The sequence below is a fragment of the Schistocerca piceifrons genome, chromosome 2 (genome assembly GCF_021461385.2).
Source record: "Schistocerca piceifrons isolate TAMUIC-IGC-003096 chromosome 2, iqSchPice1.1, whole genome shotgun sequence".
NCBI classification, from domain to species: domain Eukaryota; kingdom Metazoa; phylum Arthropoda; class Insecta; order Orthoptera; family Acrididae; genus Schistocerca; species Schistocerca piceifrons.
This window is the reverse complement of record NC_060139.1, coordinates 374,182,572-374,199,192: the sequence shown is the minus strand read 5'-3', so window position 1 is coordinate 374,199,192 and position 16,621 is coordinate 374,182,572. Positions and strand designations below refer to the sequence as shown.

The window sequence follows — 16,621 nt, the reverse complement described above, 5'->3', positions numbered from 1 at the left end:
CGCTTAATTTCCATGTTAGAGTTCATTTTAGTTTCGTCAGTATGTACTGTACTTCCTCGATTCACCGCCAGTTGGCCCAGTTGAAGGAAGGTAATGTTGACTCCGGTGCTTGTGTTGACATGCGACTCATTGCTGTACAGTACTAGCATCAAACACATCAGTACGTAGCATCAACAGGTTAGTGTTCATCACGAATGTGGTTTTGCAGTCAGTGCAATGTTTACAAATGCGGAGTTAGCAGATGCCCATTTGATGTATGGATTAACACAGGGCAATAGCCGTGGCGCGGTACGCTTGAATCGAGACAGATTTCCAGAACGAAGGTGCCCCTACAGGAAGACGTTCGAAGCAATTGATCGACGTCTTAGGGAGCACGGAACATTCCAGCCTATGACTCGCGACTGAGGAAGACCTAGAACGACGAGGACACCTGCAATGGACGAGGCAATTCTTCGTGCAGTTGACAATAACCCTAATGTCATCGTCAGAGAAGTTGCTGCTGTGCAAGGTAACGTTGACCACGTCACTGTATGGAGAGTGCTACGGGAGAACCAGTTGTTTCCGTACCATGTACAGCGTGTGCAGGCACTATAAGCAGCTGATTGGCCTCCACGGGTACACTTCTGCGAATGGTTCATCCAACAATGTGTGAATCCTCATTTCAGTGCAGATGTTCTCTTTACGGATGAGGCTTCATTCCAACGTGATCAAATTGTAAATTTTCACAATCAACATGTGTGGGCTGACGAGAATCTGCACGCAATTGTGCAATCACGTCATCAGCACAGATTTTCTGTGAACGTTTGGGCAGGCATTGTTGGTGATGTCTTGATTGGGCCCCATCTTCTTCCACCTACGCTCAATGGAGCACGTTATCATGATTTCATACGGGATACTTTACAAGTACGACACAACATGTGTTTCATGCACGATGGAGCTCCTGCACATTTCAGTGGAAGTGTTCGTACGCTTCTCAACAACAGATTCGGTGACCGATGGATTGGCAGAGGCGGGCCAATTCCATGGCCTCCACGCTCTCCTGACCTCAACCCTCTTGACTTTCATTTATGGGGGCATTTGAAAGCTCTTTCTACGCAACCCCGGTACCAAATGTAGAGACTCTTCGTGCTCGTATTGTGGACGGCTGTGATACAATACGCAATTCTCCAGGGCTGCATCAGCGCACCAGGGATTCCATGCGACGGATGGTGGATGCATGTATCCTCGCTAACGGAGGACATTTTGAACATTTCCTGTAACAAAGTGTTTGAAGCCACGCTGGTACGTTCTGTTGCTGTGTGTTTCCATTTCATGATTAATGTGATTTGAAGAGAAGTAATAAAATGAGCTCTAACATGGAAAGTAAGCGTTTCCGGACACATGTCCACATAACATATTTTCTTTCTTTGTGTGTGAGGAATGTTTCCTGAAAGTTTCGCCGTACCTTTTTGTAACACCCTGTATACCAAAAATTGCCACAGATAATATTATACATATGAGATATATTTTGCTTCACACTGGAAGAGTTTCTTGAAGGAGTGAATTTTCCACACAGTGAACCCTATATATGAACACTGTTTAAAGCTAAACTGTTCTGAGTTGTTCTGAAGTGAATACTTGGCTATGCACTCAGAATTTTTTACTTGAAATTAGTCAATTGTGCTAGTAATATTAAGAAAGAAATCACACACATGGATTACTACTGTTATAGGAAGACATATTTCTCTAGGTTGTTAAGAAATTAATTAAATAGCTACTGTCGAGAGTTGCTTTGATACACATCGCTATACTATAGTGAGAATATTGCTGCTAATTTAAGTTACATACCTTATGTGCTTCCTGGGGGTAATTTTGTGGTTCAGTTATAATTAGTAAAAGGAGATGGATACTGTTTTGAACTAATGCACAAATATTTCACTTGAAACCACTTTATAGATATGTATTGTCTTTATACGCCATTTCACATGATTTCTGTTCTACTGGTAAGGTACCGATGACCTCGCAGCTTGGTCCCTTCTTCCGCCTTTAAACCAACCAACCATCTACTGGTAAATGAAAAACGAAGTTAATGATACACAATGAATATGATCAATATTACTTTATACTATGTTCTTGCCATAAATCTGCTGAGTGACTGGTAGACTTTTAGGAAACAGCGGCTGGAGTTTGTCAATAAAATGCCTAAACCATGTTAACATGGAAGAGTTCTACATGGTTTATACTGCACACGCTACTAGAAAATGATTTTAACTGAGCTGAATGTATATAGTCTATTATATTATTGGTAATCTTATTGCCAAAAGATGAATTATCTATTTTTTGGTAAACACACAGAATCTATGGAAAGAGATATTGAATAATATACAGAAAAAATTGTCTGACTGATGTGAGTCACTGCAGTTTGTGAAGCATTTAATCAATGCTGTCATCAGACACATGCATTCTTACTTTCATGTATTTATGAGTTGTTCAGTATTCACGCATTTTAAAATCAACGGTCAAGGATCAAGATGATATGAGAGTTTATACTTGTATTGTGGTATTTTACTACACTTGTATTTCACATGTTACTATGGTAAAGGCACGTAGCCTCGGTGACACAACTTATGAACTTATTCTTGACTTCGTTTGTTTGTCAAGAGATGCATTTGCATACACAAGTTTCAGTTTCATTGCATTTTGAGAGGTGTTTAATCGCAAAACTTATATGAATTATTTATGGGAGATTACAGAGGTGTTTAAATGCAAACCTACTATAGAGCCTTGACGCGTAAATTTTGATGTACCTTCGCTCATGACGCGCGCGATGTCAGAGAACGCGCATCCAACAGTTCTCAGGCGCCTTATAGAGGTCACCTGGGTCAGCCTCTGGCGCGCTTGTTTTCTGTTTTACAGTCTGCGGGTCTCAGGTGCAATCTTGTCAAATCTCAATTTTTTCGACTGTGAATTGAGTGCCTAGGTTTTGAGATTTCTTGCACGGGGTCAAGCCCTTGCGTCGCCATATTGAAGGAATTGCAGCTTTGCTGCCACCGACCTCCGTTACGGAATTGCTGGTGTTTCTAGGTAAAGTACTACCTTAAGTTTTTACCGGATCATCCACTGTTGCTCGGCCCCTACACGCAGTTTTGCGTAAGAATGTGCCTTTTTTCTGATCCCCGCCTTGTGACTGAGCATTTGCTTTGCTTAAATCTAAACTTCGTCTGCCCGTGTCTGGCCATTTTTCAGCCGGGTCAGCATCTTGCGTTGGCTACAGATGCCTCTTAGCACGGTCTTGGCTTGGTGGTGCCGCACAAATATTCGCACAGGTCTGAACGACCCATTGCTTATGCTTCTAACACTTTAACTCCCACTCAGCAGCGGTATTCTCAGATTTAAAAGAAGGCTTTAGCGATTGGGCTCGCCCTCAAGAAATTTAACGGCTTTATGTATGGTTCTAAGTTCCATTTAATCACTGATCACAAGCCTTTGGTTGCTCTTTTTAACCCTTCGGCTGAAGTGCGGGACAAGCAGCGCATTGTTTTCTCTCTTGTTATCATTATCAGATCCATTACCTGCCAACGGTGAAACACGCCAACGTCGAAGTCTTGTCTTCTGATCGTGCTGGACCTGGTGTTCGATCATGACGAGTTCCTTATTTCTATTTAGGTGCTGTACTGAGTACCAGAATGCGGTCGACGGTTTTCCAGCCACGATAGCATCGGCTGTCGCTTCGGATTCCGTCGGGTCCTTTCTTTTGTGCAGCACGAGTGACTGGAGAAACCCCCCTGCCGTGCCTCGGATCCCTTGCGTAATTATTTCTCCCTCCAGCACCACCTGTCTACGTTTGACGGGGTTCTTCTGTTAGGTACGGAGGACGCTGCTCCAGGGTTGTGTTACCCACTTCCTTAGGCCGTAATGTACTGTGGCTTTTGCATTTCTGTCATTGGGGGACCTCCCGCACCAAAGATTTGGCCTACTGGCATGTGTATTGACTGGGTGTAGATGGTAACACTGCATGGCTTATCGCCGCGACGGAGGGTGGATGCATGTATCCTCGCTAACGGAGGACATTTTGAACATTTCCTGTAACAAAGTGTTTGAAGTCACGCTGGTACGTTCTGTTGCTGTGTGTTTCCATTCCATGATTAATGTGATTTGAAGAGAAGCAATAAAATGAGCTCTAACACGGAAAGTAAGCGTTTCCGGACACATGTCCACATAACATATTTTCTTTCTTTGTGTGTGAGGAATGTTTCCTGAAAGTTTGGCCGTACCTTTTTGTAACACCCTGTATATTCTGTGCCGACAATGATAGTGCACATGTCGGTATTGAAATACGCGAAAGCTGTTTTCAAGTTTATTGGATAAACAGCTCTCCAGCAAATTAAAAGAAATATAACAAACCATGCTACTTTAAATTAGCGCCTGACAGTTGTTGACCATTATTTGAATTGAACATGTAAGCTTCAGTCAAGTGTGTTTTGTCGTGCAACTGTTTTTGTTATACTGACGTTTACGTTCCCTACAAATGCAATATTTCCGAGACGGAACTTTCATCATGGATATCTTTCTTAACGGGACCACGTACACACATAGTAGTTTCGTCATTCAGTCGATCAGCTGCTTCATTTAATTTTATTAAAGCTTATTATTATTAATCAGAGTTTGTTGACACGTAAACTTCCTTTCCTTTTTGCATTCTTCACAAACACTAAAATCCCGAATAATCTGCTTGAAGAAATCTTAATTTAATTTTGCATTTTTTGTCGTATAGGTATCGTACCTTATCTAGTTTCTCAAAGATTTTACTTCGTTTTTTACATGATTGTGATTAACGTCCGTTAATGTTTGCAAGAACGAACAATGCATATGCCTCTAGGAAAAACGCAAGAATTTGTTAGTAAATGTTGTAAATAAATTGATGGTTCATCTGCTTATTTTCACTGACGTCTCAGTTTGTACCAGGCATGGGATGATATGGGTAGTGAAATAAATTTATAGATATTTTGTATCAATATTGTACCGAATGTAATGTCCATTTGCGAAAACTCGTACATCAGTCCTCTGGATTCATTTTTGAAACTAAAGAAAAATATTAAAGTACACGCTCCAGTCGTTTCAACAAGTGTCGAAAGATATTCTAACTACAGCATATGGCCAACAAAAGGTGTTCCTTCACTATCGAGAATCTCTGAATCCTATCGTGCACTGTAACAGCTCTAAGACGGTTATCCAACAATTTCCGTACATCTTCAAAGAACGAGTTTTCTTACAGAAAAGCAAAGCGATTTTCAGTTATCCTTTCTGTAATTTCAGTTCCATCATCCTATTACATTTTCAGTTACTCTAGTTAATTTTATAACGCACTTATGTTTCATATCGTTTTAACGCCATTTATCGATATACTCGGGCCATTTTAGTATTATTTTCCTGGTGTTTTAGGTCATAAAAATCCGTACCCTGCGGTTACAGATTATTTTTCATATTCGTAAACTAAAAGAATTGTTATCAAGCTCAACTGCCCCTCAATCCCCCTCCCCTGCGGGCGCCCCTGTCGAAAACATTATCGTATGAGATTTTGCTGTCGCTATGCTGCCAGTAAAATGAAAGAACTCGCGGAATTTCGTGTTTTGAGCCATAAATTGTGAGCGTAGGGCGCTGTTAAGAGTGGCGCCCAGCACATGTATCTTTATCGTAATTTTAATCCGATTTCGTTACTGAGACCATTTCTTATCTTATTAATTCAATGTGGACATTTGTAATGTGTAGTAGGTTTTATAATGTGTGCAGTCAGTCGATGTAAAAACTCGGTAGTCTTCGTGACTTTGACGCCATGTTTTCCACTGCTGCCAGAAGCTGCACAAAAACAGTTGTGGTTTGTACGTAGCTTCTCGATGAATGCGTGCCCAGAAAATAAAGCAATCAGCGTTGAAGCAATACGTGGATCATTGGAGTAGAGGTCATTAGTCATTACTACAAATTGCTATCACATTTAAATATGAACCTCCCTTTAACACAGTTTTACGGAACGTAGTTACCTCCGTGTGTCATTTCTACCACAGCTGCTGATAGGTGGGCGTCGCACGACTTGGTAGAAATGAGGATTACTCGAAATATATCCCAACTTCCCCACAGTTTCCATCAAAATGCAGCAATCATCGTCTACTTCCTCTTCACCCCACCATCATACGTCACAATTGCGTCGAGGGACTACTGGTACTTGTGAAAAGAAGTAAATATGTTATTATTATTTACAAGTTACAGATATAATAACGAACTTTCGTATCTTTGACTTGTCAGGCCCAGGCTCCAAGAAATATATAGATATCGGGAGAAAATGGAACTCTGGTACTGCAAAAAGAAAAAGAAAAGCTGGAAGAGCTGTATCGAATCAGGTATGATGAAGTTTCTCATAAAACTGCATTTTATAGTACGGAATCACCTGAATCGATTACTTCGACTTCCAAAAAAGAAATGGTCAACTCCGATGGTCCGTTGAATTGGGCAAATATCCCAGGCGCACAGCGGAACGAACCACGATGTCGGAAATAGATGTAGAGTCAGACTCTAGCTGATCAGCATCTGAAACACTCTGTTGAACAGTGGAACTCATGAAGAACAGCTGAGTTCTCTGCCAGTTAGCAGGGATGTCAGTGATTAAGTTAAAGAAGCATTTGCTAGTTCGGTTTCGAGAATGTGGACGTTTCCCGTAATGGATTCTCAGTGTCATGATATTGTTCAAAGCGGCCCTATACAACATTTGAATAACAGTGATGAGAATTATTCCAAAGACGTTGATCCTAGGCACTTTCTTAATTTTCATTTCTCAAGAAAATTAAATAATGATGATGAAACTCAACATCGTCGCTGGTTCGTTTATTCAAATTTCTCAAAATGACGTTTTCTGTTTGCCATGCAGACTATTTGGCAATTCACACACTCAGATAGTACAAGGAGGGTGCTGTGACTGTAAATACTCAATTAGTATTTTACAAAGACTCGAGAATCCCAAAGAACATATGGCAATTATGTTCCAATAGATGCCATTAGAGAAAGGAATAAAGCATCGGTAAACAATAGTGCAAGAAAACGAAAGGCTAATTCGTGAGTCCCAAAAACATTGGCACAATTTGTTTCAGATATTAACTGATATCGCTAATTTCTTAGCTTTTCATAATCTTCTGAATCATTTACTCATTCGCACCTTTAAATTCGCTTAACTACCCTAGTGAACAACCTACAGTTGGCAGCCTCTTCGCTTCTTTCTCCCGCAATCCCCGTCCATCGATTTCTACGCTCCAAAATGAGTCTATAAAGCACTCGCAAGCAGAAATTAGAATTCTTACGATTAATTAGGAACTATTTCCAACAAATAACTATACCGTGTACTTATGGTTGGGTAGCGCAGTGCTCTGCGTGGTGAAAATTTTCGCTATTATCTGGGAGAATACATCAGAGATTTACAGATACGACCAACGCGAGTACTACGAAGCCACAAATTAAACATACGAACTGTTATTGTTTTCCTTTTATCAAAATGCAATGAATGTCGCAGTTGTTACAGCCACCACTTACAGTGATACGCTTTGAAATAAATCGACAGTTGTTACAGCCACCACTTACAGTGATACGCTTTGAAATACATCGAAACGCATTTTGTCAAGAGAAAGACTTGTTTCCGTTGCCGCAGACATAACAACAAAATTATCCTAAACAACAAAATTATTACTAAAGATCTTTTCACATGTCCTGAAAATGGTCCTTACCTGCGCAATGTCGGGTACTTAAGAGTCAATCTTCGAAGCAATCCTCGAAGAGAGCTACTGTATGGATCTTCTGTTTTGCCAGGAACGAAACTAAACATTTCTTCTCAATGAACCGTTATTTGCTCTGTTAATGTCTGACTAATGATTTTACATTGTCATTTAACTCCCTCTGCCGGCCACGGTGGCCGTGCGGTTCTAGGCGCTGCAGTCCGGAACCGCGGAACTGCTACGGTCGCAGGTTCGAATCCTGCCTCGGACATGGCTGTGTGTGATGTCCGTAGGTTAGTTAGGTTTAAGCAGTTCTAAGTTCTAGGGGACTGATGACCTAAGATGTTAAGTCCCATAGTGCTCATAGCCATTTGAACCATTTTTTAACTCCTTCTGATCTATTCAAGATATTTATAACACGTAAATATGCAAGAGTTCTTATCTTTACTCAAACGTATCTCCAAAAAAAAAAAAAAAAAACAACTGACAGCCCCAGGATTGCGATATTCATTTTGGAAGGCATTTCTAAAAGATGATAAAGTACTGACGTTACCTTTCGCACCTGAATGCTAGTGTAATATTGACCATTTGAAGACGAGGTATATAAAATTCACCATTGCACGACCGGGCTCTGAAGCTAAGTCGAAACGCAAAGCAAATGGTGATTTTTGCTAAAAAAAATTGTTAGTGCTAGTTTCTTGGTTTCTTGCTGATTTTGATGTAATATTACACGCGGTATGTAGGAAAATTCTTGTTCTACGTCACATATTTTGGGGCCTTCCACCTCTTCAGCACCATTTGGATCATACGGAATACTGTATAGATGCTACAATTTCTGTATAGATAGTAATGACTCTGGATATTCACGATAACCGTTATAGTTTGAGCAAATAATCTTATAATAAAATAATACATCTATTTACAAACTATAAAGACTGCGACTCTTTTCTGTGGGTTCTGTTAGGGGACTCTCCCATCAGCAAAGATTTCAAATAGTGCGTTTACTTCAAACATCTTTCCAGAATGTAATTTTACTGGGTGACACCTTCTGTTATTTCCCTCCCTGTGGAAACGCCATCTTGTCTTCACTCTCGCCTTACCTCTTTGCTAACATGTACGTGTCCCAAAGCTAGTTCACACGTCTCTTTCAAGCTACCTCACAGTTATATAATTTTTTAATGCAGAGTCATGGAGATAAGTGTCATTATACTTCAGAATTCTTAATGGATACACGAAATGTGATTAACGAGCATTGTAGCTGATTAGCTATGTGGTGCTCTTCCTAAGACGAATTCGGGAGATATTTCGTGCAAGCGTCGCTGCCTGCGGACACGGTGAGATAGGCCAGAAAACCGCCTCATAAAGTGTGGTCGTAACAGTTTGGCGCGTTTTCAGTAGTCGCGCCGTTAACGCGCTGGAGCATGACTTGCTTGTATCGGCCATCTTCCGGTGGTGGCTACTGTTCGCGATGGACGGCCCAGATACAACAAGCCTAGTCAGGTTGCCAGCCGTCCTTTCTAAGTGGCCACCTCGCATATCAAATGAGCGTTCCCTTCCGGCAGCGTGCAAAAATAGCCCACAGACGCCACACGGTACAGGGACCAAAAATGTAGTGCTCTTTTTTTATAGATGAATATATGCGATTATACGAAACTGTTTTCAAGACCGTCTCGAAGTTACTTTTAACCGTTGCCATTGATGGCGCGCAACAAGAATTTTCACCATGAATTACCGAAGCAAATTGTACTGTTCGGGTAACCGGTTAGACAGTTTAATAACCTTAACGTGAAACAGACCTTATATTTCATTCGAACCAATATACTTGTCTTTGTTTCTAAAACTAGCTGTAGCGTGGGACCGTGAGATATTTTCGATAGTCTGTCCATATTACCTTCGAATAACAACGGTTATAAGAAAACCAGCTTCTGTTTATAGATTAAAATATATCTAACATTATAATAGGGTATCTGATAGACGATCGTAGAAAGTAGCACATTTCTGCTACTTGATAATTAGAAACTTCATTTACATGCACGTTTTCTCATTTCTGTAAATCATGTCAACCGCATTTAACATATTTCTATGTTGTAGTACATTACTAATTGAAATAGTATGCAATGAGACGAAATTCAAAGACAATATTTACCCTGAAGCCACCACGATTCATGGTAGTCCCCTGGACATTACAAACGGCGGGACATGGTTCTTAATAGTGTGTATGATTAACGAGTAGGGCAATGCATGCTCCACGATGTGCTTTCCTGCTGGCTACACGGTTCATAAGGAGCATATGGCAGGACATTCCATTCCTCCACCAGCGCCGATGACAACTGCTGGGTGGTCGCTGGTGCATGAAGACGTGCTGCAGGACTTCTCCCCAACTGATCCCACAAGTGCTCGGAGGGGTTTAAGACGGGGAAACCGGCAGAGCAGTCCGTTCGCCGAGCCCTCTCTCGTTCTAACAGCTCATTCACCTGCACTGTTCGAAGCGGTCGCGCATTGTCATCCATAAAGTAATGTCACAGCTGAATCCATCCATTTAAATACGCTCAAGGAGACGGGGTACAGTGTCACAACAACATCGACCGGTGAGTGTACCGTATTCAAAGATTTGCAGGTGAGTACGGCGATGCAACATTATGTCTTCCCATACCATAATACCTAGACCACCAAAACGATCATGTTCGACGATGTTCTGGGTGCATTTCATGTTCAAACTTATCGCCATATGAGGGCACGTCCAGCGCTGTCGAACACGACAGGGTCGTCCAGGTGTTATGGTGGGGAGAGGCATAATGTTGCACGGGCGTACAACATTATTATACTAGTTCCCCATGCCCGTCTTTTCAGGGGCGCATTCGCTCCTGACTTAATTTTTATGAAGGACAATGCGCAACAGCAGGTGGAGAAGCTCTTAGAACTAGAGGATATTTGGCGAAAGGACTGGTCTACTCGTTCCCCGCTTTAAAACCCATAGAGCATGGATGGAATGCGTTGGGGAGACGCCCTGCATCCATTAGCACCAACGACGATCTTGCAATATTATTGTCAACCGCGCAGGTGGAGGAATGGAACGGCCTACCACAAGAACTCCTTACCAACCTTGTGCCCAGCATGGGAGTACACTGCAGAGCGTGCACTGGCGCCCGAGGTGATCACACACCCTATTTAGAATCATGTCCCATCTTTTGTAGGGACCAGAGGATCATCTTAAATCACGGTGATTCATTGTAATTATCGTCTTTGAATGAAAGTCTCATTTCTGTTCGTCTCAACTTGTATTTATTTGTTACCTTTTGTGCTACACTGCAGCAGTTCTTTCTCTGCATATTCCAAATCTTATCGAGCTGTGTTACTTGGCAGTGACACATCATGCGAAAGTTATTTTCGACCGTACGTTTTGCACACGAGTGTATTTTAAAAGTACGACACTAACTTCAATTAACTTAACCGTGTGGAGCAGGTGTCCATTGACACGGACGGCTGTTAATGTCGCTTCTTTGGCGCTTTTGATCAGTTCTGAGGCTGCTGCAATTGCATGTAGTCCACTTCAGTATATACTCCGTACAGGTGCTGTGTCCTGCATGCATCTGCAGCCTCAGGGTTGGTTAAAAACGCCAAAGAAGTGACAATAACAGCTGTCTACTGCAGCGGACAACTACAGCACAGGTTAAAAAACAAATAAAATAGTCTGGTATCGCAACTGACATATCACTTTTCTAAAACTTAAAAATTGGTAGTCTCTCAGAGTAAAGGCAAAATCAGAGTAATTCGAGCTCATAGGTATGCTTCCGGACAGTCGTTCTTCCCGCGAACCATTAAACAACAGAACACGAGAAATGATAGCGACGCAGGATATACCGTCCGCCACACACCCTAAAGCATCTTGCGGTGTTACATTGTAGATTGTAGCACACTATGACACGAAAATGATAGAGTAAGGAAATGGTGTTGGCAAATTCATTAGTTTCGCTTCTGCTGTACTCTGAGGCTAAGCGAAGATAAGTGTACTATCATTCTAATTTCCGACTACTGATTTTGTAGGGTAATTAATTTATACAGCGACAGTCAGGCCCGCGCGGAGTAGCCGTGCGGTTAGAGGCGCCATGTCACGGATTGCGTGGCCCCTCTCACCGGAGGTTCGAGTCCTCCCTTGGGCATGTGTGTGTGTGTGTGTGTGTGTGTGTGTGTGTGTGTGTGTGTGTGTGTGTTGTTCGTAGCATAAGTTAGTTTAAGTAGTGTACAAGTCTAGAGACCCATGACCTCAGCAGTTTGGTCCCTTAGGAATTCACACACATTGAACTTTTTTTTTGACAGTCAAGTCTTCTACAATTATAATTATCCATCATGTATGATGTCTCCGCAGACGCAACAGAGAAGATAGTTCACGTTTCGTATTAAATGTATTGAGAAAGCTATTTACTAAAGACACTATTGTTTCTAAGTATCGAAGCAAGAATAAACGTTTACCAAACAAGGTTAAATGTAGTTCCTCCCTAGCCCCCCCCCCCCCCTCTCTCTCTCTCTCTTTCCTAGCGGTCATCCTGTCGAACAGGATCCGCTGCTTTCATGATTTGTCAATCTTACTTTTATTTTAACGTTGTGGTGCCAGGTAATCTAAAGGAGGGAATTCGTTTGCGTCCTCTTTCTGTAAGTCATATAATTTTGTTCTGTGTGTTATCACATTATAACTGTTCTTGTATTGAATTTTCATAGGCTAATATTGGGGACCAGCCGAGCATTTGCCGAAGTGAGCGTGGAGAATAGCCTAAAAACCGCATTCAGGCTGCCCGTCGTACACGGTCGTTGCTCCGCTACAGGGAATCGTTTCACGTTTGGCTCTTAATGAAATGTAGTCTAAGAGTACAATACGTTGACTAATGAGCGTCATTTACAGAAATAACGATTTGAAGTTAAAAGTTTGAAGAGCCTCGTGGTTCGTCCACATTGCAAGAGAAATGATCAGGACCGACGAGTAACGATATACATTTCAGTGACAATGCCAAGTTAGAATACTATCGAATGACAAGGTAACTACAGAAACGATCAACGAGAAACGGCATTTTTATGTAATGCACAGCCTGACGAAAAATTGAAGCACCCAGAAAGGGAGAAAGAAACGAATTGTAGCTTCACGGAATGACAGCGTAAATTATGTTATTTCGGTGATTACAGAATCGAGTAAAATTAACACAGAACTTGGTGGTATGATTGCACTTATTACTATGGCATTGCACCCCCTCTGTCAACAATGCATGCACTGAGTCGGTTGGGAAGGGTGTCAGAAAGCCGTTATATACCTCCCTGACGCAAGCTGGCCCACAACTGTTGCGTCTATTCCTTGATATCCTGGGACAGAGTTGACGTCCAAGTTGGTCCCGTCCATGTTCTACTGGGAACAGATCTGGGAATTTTGCTGGCCACAGGAGTACATCAACGTCACGCAGACAGTTCATAGAGATACATGCCATGTCGAAAATTGGCACCACTTCCAAATGCCCCACAAATCTAAATAGCGGACGATTCGACCAGGAGGCCAAATGGAAACCTGCAATGCGGCCCCTTTCAAACTATGTCAGGTGCTGATAAAGCTGCCTCGTACGAGTACGCGGCATCTCTGTAACATTCGCAATATTCACTCAACATCTGACGCTGCTCACACCCCTTGTGTAACTTACCAGCCCTGGTAAGAATGCTAAATACGAACAACATCAATGCACCCTTTTGGCCGGTCTATCTGTTAAAGGGAAATTCAGTTCCGCTCATTTCCATACCCACTCATGTTGCATACGGTACGAAATTACAGTGACATCCGACCATGTCAGGCAGTGTAAAAAGGATTCGTATCGTCCACAGATGTATTACAGCATTTAAATTGCAAACGCGAGAGATCACTCCATCACGCCTGCTTTGCAATCGGTTGCAAATGTTTGGACGACTTAACCCCCATGAAAGCGACTTTCACAGTGACTATTGCCACATAGAGCAGCGAGTTTTTAATTGTACACACTGCACTTTTTCATAGAATGATTTTTCCAGACAACAAGAGCGTTAATGTGCGTCGTGGACACTTGTCCTCAGGCGGAGTGTACGACTACGAAGAGACAGAGGACGTCAGTGGGGCAGAAGAGGAGACCACGGCGGAGCAGCGGCTGCGGCGTCGGCGGCGGCGCTCTGTGGAGGACGGCACGCTGCCCGCGGCCAGGCCGGCCAACGCCACCGTCGGGCCTGCAGAGTGCGCCAGGCATCCTCTCTACGTAGACTTCGAGCGCATCGGCTGGAACTCGTGGATTCTCTCCCCCAAAGGGTGCGACAATCATTAAAAAGTATTTACTATGTTTCTTCCATAGTTTTTAATGCATCAGTGAACGCTATCAATATACCCTCAATTTTCCCCTGCGACTAGTCACCAAAAAAGATTATTGAAACTAACACACTCTGATTGCAAATTTCTTTACTTAATTCAAATACACGTTTAGATCATTACGAATATCGTCAGATTAATCTAAAAAAGAAAGGACGTGCGTATTTATTAGTAAGATAGGTTACAACGTATAAGTAGTAGTATTGATTCAAATCATCTGAGCAGCATCTGACAAATAACATACCTGCCTCCTCAGACCTAGTAAATGCAGCAAACAAATTTTTTGCATATGATTGGCATCGTCGTAAGAGATAAAACCATTATAATACTGCAATGAATACTCATGGCCAGTGGTCTAGGGCCGCCGTTAGCACACTTTGCTTACAGCTGCACCACAAACAGTTGAAGGGCTTCGCCGTTAGGCGTTGCGGATTGTAAGCACGGTTTAAGAAGGCGTGCAAAAAAGCCAGCTTATAAGTCGTACAATAAGATGATAAAAGTCATGGGAGACCTCCTAACACCGTGCCGGAGCTCCTTTTGTCCAGAGTAGTGCAGCAACTCGACACGGCATGGAGTGAACTAGTCGTTGGAAGCCCCTGCAGAAATACTGAGCCACGCTGCCTCTTAGCTGTCCAGAATGGCGAAGGTATTATCGAGGCAGGATTTGTACACGAACTGACCTCTCGATTGTTCGATGGGATTCATGTCGGGCGATTCGGGTGGCCACATCACTCATTCGAAATGTTCTTCACACCAATCACGAACAACTGTGGCCAAGTGACATGGCGCATTGTCATCCATAAAAATTCCGACATTGTGTGGGATCAGGAAGATCATAAAGGGCTGCAAATTGTCACCAAGTATCCGAACATAACCAGCACACAGTGCATTCCACGTAAAAAAAGAAGCCCGCACCATTACGGAGTCACTACCAGCTTGCACAGTAGCGCGTTTACAACTTGCGTTCATGGTTCAAATGGCTCTAAGCACTATGGGACTTCACATCTCAGGTTGTCAGTCCCCTAGACTTAGAACTACTTAAACCTAAGAACATCACAAACATCCATGCCCGAGGCAGGATTCGAACCAGCGACCGCAGCAGCAGCGCGGTTCCGGACTGAAGCACCTACAACCGCTCGGCTACAGCGACCAGCTGCGTTCATGGCTTCGTCGAGCTGCACCACACTCTAACTCTACCATCAGCTCTTCCCATCTCATATCGGGACTCATCTGAATAGGCCACGGTTTTCAAGTCGTCTAGTGTCCAAACGAAATGGTCAAGAGTGCAGAAGAGGGGCTGCATGCGATTTTGTGCTGTTCGTAAACGTATTCGCGTCGGTCGTCTGCTGCCATAGCCCATTAACACAAAATTTCACCGCAGTGTCCTAAATGATACGTTCGTTGTACGTCTCACATTGATTTCTGCGGTTATTTCACGTTGTGTTGCTTGTCGTTAGCACCGACAACTCTACGCAAACGTAGTCACTCCCAGTCGTTAAGGGAAGGCTATCGGCCACTGCGGTGTCCATGGTGAGAGATGATGCCTGAAATTTGGTGTTCTCGGGACACTCTTGAAGCTGCGAACCTCGGAATATTGAATTCCGTAACGATTCCCGAAATGGAGTGTCCCATGGATCTAGCTCCAACTACCAATCAGCGTTCAAAGTAGGTTCATTCCCGTCATGCGGCCTAATGACGTCGGACACATTTTCTTATGAGTCACCTGAGTACAAATAACAATTCCGTCAATGTATACCTTGAGTACGTGATACTAAGACTATCTGAATATGAGCTTATCGCTATCCAATTACTTTTGTCAGCTCAGTGTATAAAACTCTACACGTGTCAAAACAGGACGAGTTAAAAATGTAACTGAATTAGAGCTGGAGCATAAAATTATATCTACAGAAAGATATTAGTTAAAATTGCAACTGCCAGCTCCCAAATAAGTGTCTACGACGTACAGTCGGTTGAACAATTCGCGAGACTCTTCGCCTCGTCGTTATGTTTAACTGCACCGCTTTACTGTCTCTTAACACAGGATAATATGAAGGAGACGAAGTGCTACCTACATATTGCCTATAGGTGTGAAGTCTAAAAACTATGCCAACATTGTGAGGCTGTTTTAGATTATGTGGGAGACTAACAGCTGGTGATTTATTTATCTCTTATGCTTATCTGCTGTGTTCAACAAACTAATAAAAAAGGCTATTTAATATGCACCGCTCTAAAACAAATGAATTACAAATGATCACAATAACTTTACGAAATAAGTCTTTTTTGATGAAACAAAGTATCCAAAATAATCAGGAATTATCAGGTTTATACGCACTTCCAGCTTGAAACGGCATGTGACCACGTTCAGTTCACCATAGTGAAACTGAAGTAGTGTTACAGGACTAACACAAAGGTATGCAAAAGTAGCAGCAGGAGCAGATACGTAACAAATTCCACTTAAGAAATCATTCGGTGGCACAATTAAGTCAATATAATTGCAGAAGCAGGAAAATCTCGCACTAACAAG

The 16,621-nt window shown here is 42.4% G+C and overlaps 1 protein-coding gene across 1 annotated transcript in view; it reads left to right on the top strand.

The window, feature by feature from the left end:
* The window catches only part of LOC124775408 (bone morphogenetic protein 8B-like), a 151,032-nt gene that overhangs the window by 113,935 nt on the left and 20,476 nt on the right, over nt 1–16,621 (top strand). Inside the window, exon 5 of the mRNA XM_047250241.1 lies at nt 13,815–14,040. Coding sequence (XP_047106197.1) covers nt 13,815–14,040 — 226 coding nt within the window. The remainder of the gene's footprint in view (nt 1–13,814; nt 14,041–16,621) is intronic.